This window comes from Mustela lutreola, chromosome 15 (genome assembly GCF_030435805.1).
Source record: "Mustela lutreola isolate mMusLut2 chromosome 15, mMusLut2.pri, whole genome shotgun sequence".
Lineage (NCBI taxonomy): Eukaryota > Metazoa > Chordata > Mammalia > Carnivora > Mustelidae > Mustela > Mustela lutreola.
Window position 1 is genome coordinate 20,638,969 of NC_081304.1, and position 14,976 is coordinate 20,653,944.

General features: G+C 46.3%; 1 protein-coding gene across 1 annotated transcript; it reads left to right on the plus strand.

Moving 5' to 3' along the window:
• The first annotated feature begins 11,040 nt into the window (after positions 1 to 11,040).
• Positions 11,041 to 14,883, plus strand: KRT38 (keratin 38). Its single transcript, XM_059148189.1, has 7 exons — positions 11,041 to 11,532; positions 11,720 to 11,802; positions 12,595 to 12,751; positions 13,113 to 13,274; positions 13,361 to 13,486; positions 13,964 to 14,184; positions 14,751 to 14,883. Exons 1-7 carry the CDS (start codon positions 11,041 to 11,043, stop codon positions 14,881 to 14,883), a joined length of 1,374 nt encoding a protein of 457 aa, XP_059004172.1.
• Positions 14,884 to 14,976: the final 93 nt, after the last annotated feature.

Consider the following 14,976-nt stretch of genomic DNA (forward strand, 5'->3'; position numbering starts at 1 on the left):
CGTAAAGCTAGGCCATCGGTCCAGAGCCAAGTAATAAAAGAATAAAGAGAAGAGGGAGATAATTAAGCCAGAAACCTAGGCCAAACTACTGTAATTGAGAATACTGTTATAACCCCACCCCTCTACCTCATTACAGCTGGTACAATACGATCATTCATTCACTCATTCAAATAACCTTTACTATGGCCTCCTATGTGCAGATTGGGTGTTAGGAGCCGGCGAGCCCCTGGGTAGCCCTCCAGACATTTGTTCATGCCTTGCTTGCTCCTTGCGACAATCTGTGAGAAAGGTACCATTATTTTCTCTTTGTAAATGAGGAAACTGAGACCCAGAGAGGTTAAGAAACTTGCCCAAGGTCACACAGCTAGTAAGAAGTGGACCCAGGACTCCGTATAGGCTGTTAGGCCCCAGGGACACTCAAGCAATTCATAATTCTGAGTCCTCATATTTGCAAACTAGAGCTGGATGCAGGGGTTACAAAAATTGCAAGTGATCCCTACTGTCTAGATGTCTAGGATTGGAGAGGGGGCTGAGGGCAGTGTGTATAAGGCCCCACTCTTCCTCAACAAAGGCCAGATAACAACAAAAACAACAATGACAATAGTAATAATCATGACAACCCCTTCCGGAGCACTTACGATGCACCAGGAGCTGTGCTGAGCACATTACGTAAATCAGCCTACAGCAGCTCGCACAATCACCATGTAAGAGAGGCATCGTGTCTATTTAGAAAAGAGAAACCAAGGAGTGGAAGATGGGTCAGTTGCCCAAAGTTCCATGCAAGGACAGAGATTCAAACCCAGGTCCTGCTGTTTCCACTGAAAAATTTATTTGAAACACTCTGTTGGACAGCTACCTTCCCACCGAGAAAGAGCACACACTAGCAAAGACTGGGAGAAAGTACTTGACTGGGGAGAGTAGGAAGGGCCTCAAGCAGCTTGTGGCATTTGAGATGGGCCTGAATGTCTACAGAGCAAACGAGAGGTAGCCACGTGTGGGGCCTGCATAGAAGCAGAGGTCGTGAGTGGCTGGGGCAGCAGGTGTCCCTGTGGAAGCCTGGTGGGAATAAAGCTCATGTGGTAGGGAGATATCAGACTATGGGGGAGGCGCCTTGTGTACCCAAAAGAGCCCGGACTCCATCCCGAAGGCAGCGGGAGAGCTGCTGCAGGTTCTGGGCCCCAGGATGGCATGGCTGGAGTGATATTTTAGAAAGTTTCACCAAGGAGTGTCAAAAGGATGACTGAGAGGCAGGGGGAGAGCTCATACGAGTGTGTGGAAGAAGCTAAGGGGACCTCAGCTCAGGTTGTGACAGTGGGAAGGTCAATGTGAGAGGCTCAGTAAAGAACCCCACTTGGCAAGGCTGGCCATGGCAGATGACGAGGAGAACGCCAGAAATGGGAATCTCGCACCCCTTTCTGAACCTCAACCTCCAAACACACCGTTCTTCCTTAATGAGCTGAGGTGATGTTTCTATTAAAGATCTACCTTCTGGCCTTGCCAAGAAATGACGAGAGACGGATTGGCTCCTGCCACTGCCTGGGGCTCTTAGGACATGATCCTGCATGCAGACCTGGCAGGAAGGGCCTCGAGCCTTACGGGACACACAAACACACTGCTTAGCCAGCTGTGGTTTGTGAGTGTGGAGGTGAGGGGAACATTTCATCGAGCTGGAATGCCAAGGGGGAGGAGCTTCTGGCCAACTGGATAATCTTGTAACTGAGTACCAACCATCGGCCGTTCTTGTTTTCAATCCCTGTGCAAATTTGCCTAGAATGTGCTTAGCTTGATAAACACAATAGACTGAACAGAACCAGATCTTTGGTTCTAAAATCCTGGGCCTGTTCTGTCCAATATGGAAGCCACAAACTACAGATGGCTTTTGAATTTTTAATTAAATAAAATGGAAAATTCAGTTCCTCAATTGTACAACCCGTGCCTCAAGTGCTCACACGATGGGGTACCATACTGGATAGGGCAGATGTAAAGTATTTCCATTATTCCAGAATGTTCTATTCACCAGCACTGTCCTAAACTGTCAGAATCATAAGGAGACTTCCAGATGATCTAGCCTAGCCTCTTCCATTCACAGATGAGGAGTCTAAGGCCCAGAGAGTTGGAAAGATGTGCTCACAGACATACAACCAACAGATGAGAATCAAAGTCTGGTGGGTCTCTCTGAGCCCTTCATGTTTTCTCCTAGGACCAAGGTTTATTATTATTTCAGGCTAATAAATATTTTTCCTTTCTCCTCCTTTCATGTTCTTAAGAGCAGAGGCATTTTCTCTGAGATGTTGAAATTCGATTCTGGGATGATATAGTTCCCCTTAAAAAAACAACAACAACAACAATAACCGGAAACCACCAAACTTAGAATTGCCTTATTGTTGGAGCATGTGGCTCAGTAACATCACAGACCCCAGGCTGCGGCCAGAGCCGTAGCAAGCACACAGGGCTTGCAGGCCAGGAGTCCGGGCCCTTGGACCCTTTGTGGACTTCTGCAGGTTTCTTTTCCCTCAGAGCGTCCTGTCCAATTCATCCAGGTCTCTGTTTCCACCCTTTTGTCATCCAACTTGCCAAGACCTGTATGACCACCAAAATGCCTGTTAAAGCTTTTTATATGATACCAAGCCCGGAGTGCGGCCCCCTCTGCTGGACATGGGTGGCCACCATCTTCTGTGTTTGGATGGTGCTACCAAGTGAGGGAGCTTGCGAGCTATCCTCCTGCCTAGCCCATCTCTCTTTTTTGATGGATGGAAAAACCAGGGGTGTAGACTTTGAGAGATCGTTATACTCACCAGCACCAGAACCTCCTGGAAAGTGGACCCAGGGCTACACATATGGGGATTCTCAGAGGAATTCTGTCCTCATTTCTAAGCATTCGGAATTAATGACCTCCAGTTTATAGGAAAACTTAGGCAGGACTAGAGTAAAGTAGTAAAACCGCTGGCATATTTGATGTTTGAGAGAAACTCCCACAGGTCGCTGGATCCTCCCTGAGTGGGGACTGGAAAAGAAAGGACATGTGTTTCAAAGATGAGACTTTCCCTGAGGCCATCAAGGGGACAGGTGCACAGCCTTGGGTCTCACTGCCCTAGAGCAAGGCCCCCTTCTCGGGGTAGGAGTGAGGGCTGACCAGGGCAAAGCTGGGTTCAGGGAAGCTTCCAGAAAGGCCCAGCTGTCGGACACACTAAGAGAATCGGCAGGATAGTCTGTGGACTGAACTGCACTGGATGGTACCCTCCCTATGATATTGGGAAGGATGTCTGCAATAGAACCAGAAAAGGAGATGCCTGTTGAAAATTGGGAAGATCATGAATAAGAAAACAATTTTTTGTGTGTTTCGTAGATTTTAGTACCAATCCCGCAACGATCTCAATTTTGCTAAGTAAAAATTTCCTAAAATCGTTTGAATTTTATCTTTTGGAACAGCTGGTCCAGATCAATTCATTTCCGAAAAGTCCTCTCCCTAAGCCGTAAATAAGTAGCCAAATACACCAATGCGCCTCTTGGCACAAGGGAAACTATCAGCAACTTTGGCTTCACAAATCCAGTGCTGGGATCCCAGTCCTGCCGCCACTAGCTGTGCCACTGTGATGGGTCCCCTAACTCCATGCATGGCAGTCTATCTCCTCCACGAGTCAGTGGGACAGAATGCCTCTTAACTGTCCATTATGATGTCTGGCAGACCCTAAGCGCTCAAATTATGTCAGTTAAAAATCGGCATTGACAACAGGTCCCTCTTGTGACATCCCCTAGGGACTATGGCAGCTGAGTCACTTTTCAGAGCCATTTCACCCCCAAATTCAGAAAGAACAGTGACACCACCACACTAACCACCACTGTCTGAGCAGCTTTGTCTTCTTCTGAGGTTGAAGAGCTTCTGGATAGATTTCTGGTCTTGGTCTAAATGGTTCAGTGCAGTGAAGGGCCCAGTGTCCGAGGTCCAGTGCCCCAGCCCTCAGCCCTCAGCTCCAGGGCAGGCTGACATGAACCCCACGTGCTCTGAGGGATCCAAGTTTTAGGCCTCATTCACTGTGCTGCGGAGAGCTGGGTTGGCAAGTGACAGCTCACAGGTCACATCCAGTTGCTGCCTGTTTCGGTCAAAAAAGTTTTATTGGAATACGACCCCTCTCATCTGCTTCTGTACCATCTGCATTTGTCCTATGCTACAACCACAGCCTGTATGGCCTGCAAAGCCTAAAATAGTCACCATTTGGCTTTTTAATAGGAGAAGTTTGATGTAGGGGAAAGAGAGCGTTCTGGAATCAGGAGCCCTGAGCCACCGTCTGGACCCTGTGGCTGACTAGCTCTGTACCCCTGAGGAGCTCACAGCCCCTCTTGTCTCTGGCTGAAGCAGGAGGGGGTTGAAGTCACTCGTATTTTTATTTAGTTCCAGCACCTTTGCTCCTCTCTGTTCTACTGTTTGGTGTCTCTGGGGCCTTGGTGTTGAGTGTCTGGGTTGCAGAATGTCTTCAGTCCACATGTCACTCCCTCAGGAAACACACAAGGGCATCCCATGACCTGCATCCTACACGGCCTCAGAACACCTCCTTCTTGAGCCCAGTCTTCGTGTCCATGAGAGGCTGGCAGGGTTGCAGTGGATCCTCTACCTGGGGCAGTGGGGATCCTCCTGTCACCACACATGAGAGGGATGCAGGAACTCAGGGACTCACCTGTGGCTGACGCCCACTCCTGAATGGCTCATCTCTGAGGTGGGGCGCCCTTGCGGCTCTGCAGCTTCTCATGACTTCCACATGTGTTTTGACTTTCAAGTTTTCTTAGTGGGGCCATTTTCCTTCTGGAGCAGTTGGGAAGCTGCTTCTCTCTTCTGGATCCTGGCCAATAAATTAAATGAATACATGAACATGTGAAGTTGCCTACTGAGTGTGTCTATTGTTGTCAGGTTATTTCACTGAATTACAGCGTTACTGGGTGTGGTGTATTGGAAACTATGGCTGCAACCCATTGATGATCTGTGAAGTCATTTTAGTGGATTTTGATCAGAGAGAGAGAACAGAATAGAGAACAGAATAGAAAATAATGTGTGTGTGTGTGTGTGTTAGGTTGCAAAATGTGCAATGTAATTCTTACTTGGGTTGTGCTCAACTGTTCAAGCCCATGGTCTCTTCTAGAGTCTGCATTTTCAGTGGGGGACTGGGGACCAGAAGAACTGGCTGACTTGCTTTGGGCCACCTAGCTAGTGAGAGGCAGAGCTGGGAGAAGAAACTGTCTAGAAATACCCCATCCTTAAATGAAAACAAAGTCCTAATCCTGCCTTGTCAGCGCTAGAAGGAGGCCCTTCTGGGATGGAGAAGGGGCCAAATAATTTGGTCTTGCCGTCTGGGTCACCTGCCCTTAGGGACTGTTCCAAGCACCACAGCCAGGACTTGGGAGCCTTCTATCACTCTGATACTGGTCAATAGTGAATAAAGGACCCCAGGTTCCCTGCCACTGTGTGGGAGACGGGTGGTTGAGAGAGGATTCAGCTCCATGTTGATGACAGCAAAAGGGATCTATGGGTCATGAGTTTAGATGACCTGGCTCACCGTCTGCTTGTGGGACATATAGACCTGTCCTAATCGCATGGTTTTGTGAGGAAAGTGATCTTGTCTGAGATCCTCTCCTTCTAGTTCTTATTTCCCTGTGTTCTGGACATCATAACCAGCCCCTCGGCTCCCAAGAGCTCCTTCCCAGATGCTGGACCAAGAAGGAGCTGAGCCTTGAAGTGTCTCTTTCCTTTCTGTGACTGCCCCTCCTATGCCAGTGATGGACATGTTGAATGGGTACCCACATAGCACAGGGGTGTTGCTCTACCCCCACAGACTTCAACCACACCAGATTCAACATATTAATCCTGGAATTCACTGCAAAGATACCCCAAAAGCATGAGAGAGTGAATTCCTTACAGAGCCCCAGTGGCTGGGGGATCTTTCTCCCAGACCTCAGATAACTGTGGGGAAGACCTTGTGAATGAACTCCTTACCGATTCTGCCGTGAAGTATATGGATAGTTCTACTAAGTGGGATAAATAAACACTAGACAAAGACAAAAAAGTTAGGAGCGAACTTCACTTTTCAGAATGTTTTGGATCTCGGAATTGCACATAAGCTCTTATGGTCTTATCCTGCTGTATTAGAAATAGTTTCATTAGCAACTGAAATCTGTTTTCTGGGGTGTGTAAATCCTCCCAAGTAACTCCCAGGGAAGATTTTATAACCTTCACTTTCCACTGGAGAAAATGAAAACTCTGTGGCTTAAAAAACTTAGTCGAGCCAGAATGACACCTGAGTGGCTCCAAAGTGATGTTTTTCACAAATACACAATGGTTTTCCCATTCTCTCTTTCCTTGTTCTTCTAAGTCACTGCTTCTTAGCCTTGCACACTGGAACCATTTGGGGAGCTTTAAAAAAATACTGATGTCTGAAGAAGAACAATGCAAGAGGCATTATATTCCCTGATTTCAAGCTATATTATAAAACTATAGACATAAAAACAGCATGGCACTAACATAAGCATAGACACATAGACCAATGGAACAGAATCAAGAGCCCAGAACTAAACCCATGTATATACACAGCCAATTAATATTTGACAAGGGAGACAAGAATACTCAATACAGAAAAGACAGTCTCTTCCATAAATGGTCCGGAAAACATGACCGTTCACCCCATCTTATACCACTCACCCAAATTAACCCGTAGTGGATCAAAGACTTAATGCAAGACCCAGCCCCATTAAAATCCTGGGAGAAAACGTGGAAAAAAATAGGTCTTGGTCTCGATTTCTTGAATATGACACATAAAGTGCGAGCAACAAGATAAAAAACAAGTGGAACTACATCAAAAAGTTAGCATACATTCATGTATTTATAAGCCATCCTGATTTTTATTTTTCTGAGAACACTAGGCCTTTTAAAGGGGGTAGTGGTGATAGTTGGAGACCCTGAAGTGGAAGGGAACTGACATTTATTAAGTGCTTACTCTGTGCTAGGCATTATGCTAGGAGTTCTATCTAGCTGGTACCTTAACTCTTAACCAGTAGCCCTGGGTATAAATATCATTGTAAGTGTTCATAGGAGGAAACAGAGACATTTAAAGGTCATGTAACTTGGTTGAAGTCAGGCAGCTCAGAAATTGAGGTTTGGGTATTTTCTATTCCCATTGCTGTGAAAATTATATAAAAAAAATATGTATATTGTTCTCCTGGTCCCAGTTCCTGGCACAGAACTCCTAAAACTCCTGTAATTTCGTAAGTGATAAGAACATTAGGAGCATCTTTAGTTCTAATATTTCATTTTTGACCCTGATTCCTGACACAGACTCCAAAATCCCTTGGTATTTTGTGGGTGATAGGAGTGTCTTTTGTTCTAATGAAGCCACTCTTGGGACTTCTGGGTGGGGGCTGGGCATCACAAAGACCAAGCTGTTAGAATCTTGGCATTTTTCACTTCAGTGATCGATCATGCCTACATAATAATGCCTCCATAAAAGTCCCCAAAGTACAGGATTTATAGAGGTTTTAGGATGGCGAACATGTGGTGGTTAGGGAATATGGCTTGTTCATAGAAGGTCTGAAAGTTCTGTACCCCTTCCTACATATCTTGCCCTATGTGTTTCTTTAGGCTATTCATCTGTGTCCTTTATAATAAACTATAAACATAAATATTTCCCTGAGTTCTGTGAGCCAGTGCAGCAAATTATCAAACCCAAGGAAGGGGTCATAGGAACCCTGACTTATAGCCAGTCATTCAGAAGGACAGGTGACAAACTGGGACTTGAGATTGGTGTCTGAAGTAGAGAGAGTCTTGTGGGCCTGAGTCCTTACCTTGTGAGATCTGATGCTAAATCCATGTAGATAACATCAGAATTAAATTGATATATAGGACATGCAGCTGGTGTGACAGAGAATTGCTTGGTATACAGAATAGGCAGTTGTGAAAGAAAAGTAGATTTTGCTCTTGGGCCATCAACAGGATAATTGGAAAAAAGATGGCGACATGTTTGCAGACCTCAGAGTGAGTGTGGCACCACCTGCATGATCTTTCCCATTTGTCAAAGCCTGAAGAGTTGCATACCAAGAATAATAAATTGATTATTTATTACTTACTATTACTATTTATTACTCTTCTCTCGAGAGACTTCATGATTTTCTTGACCTTTAATTCTCTCTGGTACCATTTTCTAACATTGAAGAGACATGACAGTATGAGGCTCCACACACAGGAGCTGGCTTCAACCTTTGCAACCACTGTGTTATATGATGGGTAAAGTTCCTACACAGGGCATGAACACTTCGAAGCTCCATGCATCTTCCCGCAGCCATGACATAGAAAGGTAGGTAGGCTGTGGGTTAGGCACAATTTCTGGGTGCTAGTCTACAAGTCCACATCATTCCCTCCCACTGGTTGAGATGCATCCATCTGTAACTACGCCATGTTTGAAAATAGCATCTCAAGACATCACTTGGGCTTTCCATCTGCAGTAGGCTTCCTGCCTCTAGAGACTGGTATTTCTAAAGTCAGAATCAGTGAGATAACTTTGTGCACATCATGAGTGAAGCAGGGTTAAAGTTCCTGTCTCTTACACTCCATCTTCACCACTTCTTGTCACTGAATCTGGCTCATATTTGGTCAATAAGGGCCATAGGGACTCTTTCCAAAGGGTCAGGACGAAAGATGGTCTTAGATATGAGGGAAGGGATCCTCACCTCACACTGACCTTCTTTGAGAAAAATGCAAATCAGTGAAACCAAGCAACTTTACAAAGAGACATGCAACATCAGTGTCATTATGCAAAACAGCATACTCAGTAGAAGTGCACGCCAGGACCATGAGGAAGCCTCAGTAGAGAGGAGTGTCACCCGGATGTAGACACCTGCAGCAGTGACATTAATGAAGTAACAAGTGTTGTGTATCTTGAGATGGAAGAAATAATGAGTTTTAGTTAATGGAATGCATCCTGCCAGAGAATAAGGCCAAAAGATAGATTCTATTTAGTGAGTAAAAAAAAAAAAAAAAAAAAAAAAAAAAAAAGAAAAAGAAAAAAAAAGACTTTATAAGTTTAGTTCTTTGGTTTATAGAGAAGCTTGTTGCTATGTGATGAGGCAGAGGAGAGTAACAAAGGGATGTTTGAAGATGTAACCTATGCAGATTGCACCCAGAGGCCTCTGAAGGGTGAGACTGCCTCACCTGGTGATGTCTTCTAATTATCATGTCTATAAAGAGTTATTCATTGATGAGCTCTGAGTAACCCTTAGGACAGAGCTGACCACCAGTTACCTTTCCTGGGAAACCCAATCTGGAAAGAAGTCTCAAATTCTGTATTTCTTCTTGCTAGAACTCCAATAGCTTAGGTTTCCCAGATACATATCTCACCCTTATAGAGATATTTGTTCAGGTTTTGCTCAATGCCCAGAGGACTGGAAAATATTCATTTTCACAAAGATATATTTATAACCACTTTGAGGGGGTCTTATTCCACATTAGGTCTTTCTCAGTCCTAGGGGACCATCTATCTCCTGCCACAAATTTTGAGAGAAAAGTTTTTGGACCTTAGCAATCAGTTGCTTTGTTCCCCCAGTACCAAGAGCTAGTGGGGTGTGGGATGTAGTACAATAATAGAGATGAAGCTTTCTCCTGGGCATCTTTCTGCATGGCCCTTGAAGAAACCCTGCCCTACTGCTTTGGTACTCCAACATTTGTATTTTCTGAGATGCAAAGAATCACATAGAATGTCAGATTCTTATTTTGTCTTTTAATTTTAACTTCTAACCCAGTTTCTAGACCTTATAATCTTTCTTAGTTCTGGCAATGACACAGTTGTTCTCCTTTTGGGGGGTGGGATGAGGGATGAGGTGGTGGTCAAGGTTAAGAGAAAAAGAATGCACACAGGAGTCAAAAGAAACTGAGAACAGGCTTTGCCACTTCATAGTGGGGGTAGAGATTAGGAAAAATGACTTCACATCTCTGGACTTTAATGCCTTATTTATTTCTTTTGTAAAATTAAGATAAGAATATCCACTTTATAGAATGGTAGGAAGGATTAAACAATATTTTTGATAAATCCCCCAACACATATGGTAAGTGCTCAATGAAGAACTTCAGAATCAAGGAAGTAAGGCAGGAAAACCACCCCCATAATCGATAACTCCGATAACTCAGTGCCCCATTGAGTTCCATGACCAGGTTCTTGTTTGGGATTAAAAAAAGATTATTGTTCATTTTAATTTGTTTCTGGCTTATTGAACTCATCTCTCCTGGTCCAGATCAGGCAAAGTTCAGGGTCATCCTCAAACTGATGAGCTTCTCAGAACAACCTATTGAAAACATCAATGGCTACCCAAGTTTGAGTTGCATCCTGATGGACAGGAAATAATCCAGGCTTAAATAACTGTATGGCAGGTGTGTGGCATAGTGCCTGTCACATAGAATGTGCCAGGAGATACATGTACAATGAATGGACTTATTAAAGTTTTATTGTTCCTCAAACTAATTTTCAAAGATACACAACTGAAGAAAGAAGTAATGTGAAATTTTTGGTAATCGAAACCCAGCAAAGAAGCAGTTTCTTCCCTGGATAGGGAAGGCTGGGTTACTCTTAGCCCAGGTGAGCACCACTGTGGTCATAGGGATTTATCTCTTTTGTCACTCCTGTGACCAAAAGGAGCAATCATGCCTTCAGTGTGAACTCTAGTCAAGGAATAAACCTCTGATGGCCAAAAGGATTTTGTTCTTTGAAAAACGATGAAAAGCTTCTGACTTTCCATCAACAGACAAGCTGATATCAAAGAGCCAGGAGGCACCTCAAATTCATCAACATTCCTTTAATGAGGCGGTGAACTCTTAATGGTAAACTCAACAGCTGAGTAACAGGCTGATGTTATAACAATAGGGAGAGAATCAAGGCACTGAGGTCAAAGCATGGAGCCAACACCCACCTGGGATGGGGGTATAAAAGGCCCAGGAGGGAAGGAGATTGTCAGACTCAGTGGCTTGGCCTTTCCAGCTGCTCTCAACCTTCTGTGCAACCTCAGCCTAACACCATGACTTCCTGCTACATCAGCTCATCCCAGTGTCCGGGCAGCACCAGGTTGCCTGCCCCAACAAGTGTCTATGGCCCCTCCATGGACCTTGTGACCCAGCCTGGGGCAGAGGCCAGGGCTGCCTCCCTGTGCCTGTCAGCCACCGTGGCACATGCCAACCGACCACGTGTGGGGGCAACCCCTCTGGGCAAACCCAGCCTGTGTATGCCCTTCAGCTGCCGCACTGCTTGCCCCTTGCCAGGGACCTGCAACATTCCTGGCAACATTGGAGTCTGTGAGAACTATGCGGAAGGCGCCCCGAATGGCCACGAGAAGGTAACCATGCAGTTCTTGAATGACCGTCTGGCCAACTACCTGGAGAAGGTACGCCAGCTGGAGCGGGACAATGAGGAGCTGGAGACCAAGATCCGAGAGTCGAGCAAATGCCATGAGTCTACCATGTGTCCAGACTACCAGTCCTATTTCCAGACTATTGAGGAGCTCCAGCAGAAGGTGAGGTTTAGAGTAGCCTGGGGTGTGCTGGGTCTGAGGAAGGTAAGGGCTTGGGAGGCAAAAATTTCCTGAAGGCTCAAGGAGCTTTGGGTTCTTGGATTCTCTCGTATATGAGTGTAGAAGCTACCTGAGCTGGAGCCCAGAATATGACGTTTTGTGTGCTAACTGTCTTCCTGCTTTTCCTCAGATCCTGTGCAGCAAGGCTGAGAATACCAGGCTGATTATCCAAGTTGACAATGCCAAGCTGGCAGCTGATGACTTCAGAATCAAGTAAGTAGGGCCAGAAGAGGGCTCAGAGTGACTCCTTCCTCCACCCTAACTCCCAATGGCCGAACACTTGATTAACAGAATTATTGTCTTATGTCTTCCTTTCTAAATTCACCAAACAAAAATTTTAATTACAAACAAAACTAATAGAAGCTGGATGAGAAAAAAATACCACCAAGTTTAGCATGTATAGTATAGCCTAGAGTTAGCCTTTCTTCATTTATTTTCCTAAAATGGAAGACAAGGCTTCCTGAGCTCACTAACTGGGGGCAGAATAAGGTGGCTTCAAGAATAAACTGAGCAAGGACAGTCACTGAATTTCATATGTAATTAGAGGATCAACTTACAGATGGGCCAGGGTCCAGATTTACCTATGGGGCCTCAAATACCAGATATTTCTACTAAACAAAGATCAGAGATAGAGAAGTAGTCCAATACAAGGAATAAGGGAGCAAAGTGCTGACTTGGCACCTGGTTGTTGCTTATTCTGGTGAAGTGATAGTAGCTGGTGTGAGTCCGGTCTTGGATCCTAAGATACATTGTCATAGGGAAGCCAGGTAATCTTTTGGAATCAAAGTTGCCTCAGTGCCCGATGGCAAAATGATACCCACTAGGAGTGCTTTGCTAGACCGTGAGCAGAATGAGTAGAAGGGTGGAGTTTAATTCATCTCTGAGGCTAGAAATGAGCACAGTGAGCAAATGAGAATTCTGGTTGGTGAAGGAAATGGGAAGGAGGGGCAGCTGAGAGGGGATGTCCTTGGCGTCCTGCTGACCTTGCATTTCCTGTGCTGGAAGGCATGAGAGTGAGCTCTCCCTACGCCAAATGGTGGAGGCAGACATGTGTGGGATGCACAAGCTCATGGATGACCTGAGCCTGGCCAAGGCTGACCTGGAGGCCCAGCAGGAGTCCCTGAAGGAAGAGCTCCTCTGCCTCAAGAAGAACCATGAACAGGTCTGGGCCCAGGACTGCAGACCCTTGGGGGAGGGCCCTGGGCAGGAAGGAGAGTACTGCTCACCTTGGGGCTCTAGGATTCGAATCTGGGCTCAGTTGGCATCGGGATGAAGAGTTGATCTGGGTCTGGGAGGCAGGCTGACTGTGTGGGAGGTGGTGGAAAGAGAGTTTCTTGTCTGTAAAGGTTTGCCTTGTCAGTTTAGGAAGGCGTCCAAATGGGCTCTTCCCAGCAAGACCTTTCATATCAGCACACAAGTGGGGGCACCCCTCAAGCTATTAGTCTGGAGGAGAGGTTCAGGTGCCATCTGCTCTGTCCAAAGCCCTTTCCTCACTCAGGATGTGGTTGCTTCTGTTCCTGCAGGAAGTGAGCATTCTGAGGAGCCAGCTTGGGGACAAGCTCCAGATTAAGCTGGACGTGGAGCCCACTGTGGACATGAGCAGGGTGCTTCAGGAGATGCGGTGCCACTATGAGGCCATGGTGCAGACCAACCACAATGATCTGGAAGAGTGGTTCAAAGATCAGGTGAGGACACTGCCTTGGAGCAGGGAGGGACCTTGGCTTTCCCGTGGGAAGGTTGCTGATCATGTCTCTGTGGCTTTGTGCTTCAGTCTGAAAGCATCAGCAAGCAGGACATGTCGTGCTCCGAGGAGCTGCGGTGCTGCCAGTCAGAGATCCTGGAGCTGAGACGCACAGTGAATGCCCTAGAGGTGGAGCTTCAGGCCCAGCACAGCCTGGTAAGGTCCTACACCCGCACCACGCTGCTAGGGCCACAGACCATGGCCTGCTAGTGGCATCTTTCAGGAGTCCCACTCATCAGTTCCACTGACAGGCAGAACTCAGGGACTGGGTCCCTCTGTCCTTGGGGAAGGTGTCTTGCTGTCAAGGTTAGTTTGATCCTGAAAAGCAGTTCCTTTTACAAGTCAACTCCACTTTCTTTAGAATAACATGTGGAGGTTCAGGCACTCATTCATTCCACAAGATTTCACTGGGTTTCTACTTGTCAGGTAATGGGAATCCAGGGATGACCAGGACACTGCTCCTCAAGCTAGATTTTTTTGTGAAAAGTCATGGTGACGTTGGCGGTGATTCCTCTAGAGTTGTGGGAATGTCCTGTCACCTCTTGGAATGTGCCCCATGGTGAGACTGGCCATGATTTTCACTGCTGAATTTTGGGACATCTTGGTCTCTAACCCCATTATTTCCCATTACAGAAAGACTGTCTGCAGAACTCCCTGTGTGAAGCTGACGCCCGCTTTGGCACTGAACTGGCCCAGATGCAGGTGCTGATCAGTAACGTGGAGGAGCAGCTGTCTGAGATCCGGGGTGACCTGGAGCGGCAGAATCAGGAGTACCAGGTGCTGCTGGACGTCAAGGCCCGGCTGGAGTGCGAGATTGCCACGTATCGGAAACTTCTGGAGAGTGAGGATTGCAAGTATGTGTGATCTAGGCACTTGGACAAATCATTTGTTCAATTCTAATGAGATTCTCAGGGTAGTGTTCTCAGGCAGTGTTGTCTACAAAGAAGAAGGCAGTCTATGCTTCTGCTGAGTGACCCATTGCTCTGTCCTCTTCTTATACTATGCATTGTTGAGAGAATGTGAAGGGAGTGACTGTCCACTGTCCATTGCCAGGTCTTCATTGGGGCTGCTTGGCTTAGCCACTGACTGGGGAGAGCAGATATGTAGACATGTGGCTACACTTCCAGCAGGGGATTTGAGTATAGTCCCCAGCAAGACTTGCTTTTGCTCTCTTGTCAACCCTTCTTTGTATTTTCTATCCTGTAGGATAGAACCTGATTCTCATATAGAAAACCTCATTCTGGAAGGCATTTTAAGATTACTCAGTCTAGTCCTAGGGATGCACAGTAGGGGTCAATGGCCAGGGCTTCTGTTGGGTCCCTGTCCTGTAGTTTTGGAGTGGGGACTTCTTCTTTGTTCTCCATCACATATCACTCATTTCCCATCCCTAACTTTGTTCACCTTTTCTATCTTTCCACAGACTCCCTTGCAATCCATGCTCCACCTCTGCCTCCTGTGTGACTACCCCCTGCGCACCTCGTCCAAGCTGCACACCCTGCAACACTTGTGTGCCTGGGCCAGCCTGTGGAGCCAGCACTGGGAGCCGGTTCTGAATTCCCCTGTACCAGCAGGGGCGATTAAAGTGAGGGGATGCCAAGGAGAAATGTTTATTATACATCCAGGCAGTATGGTTTCTAACTATTGCT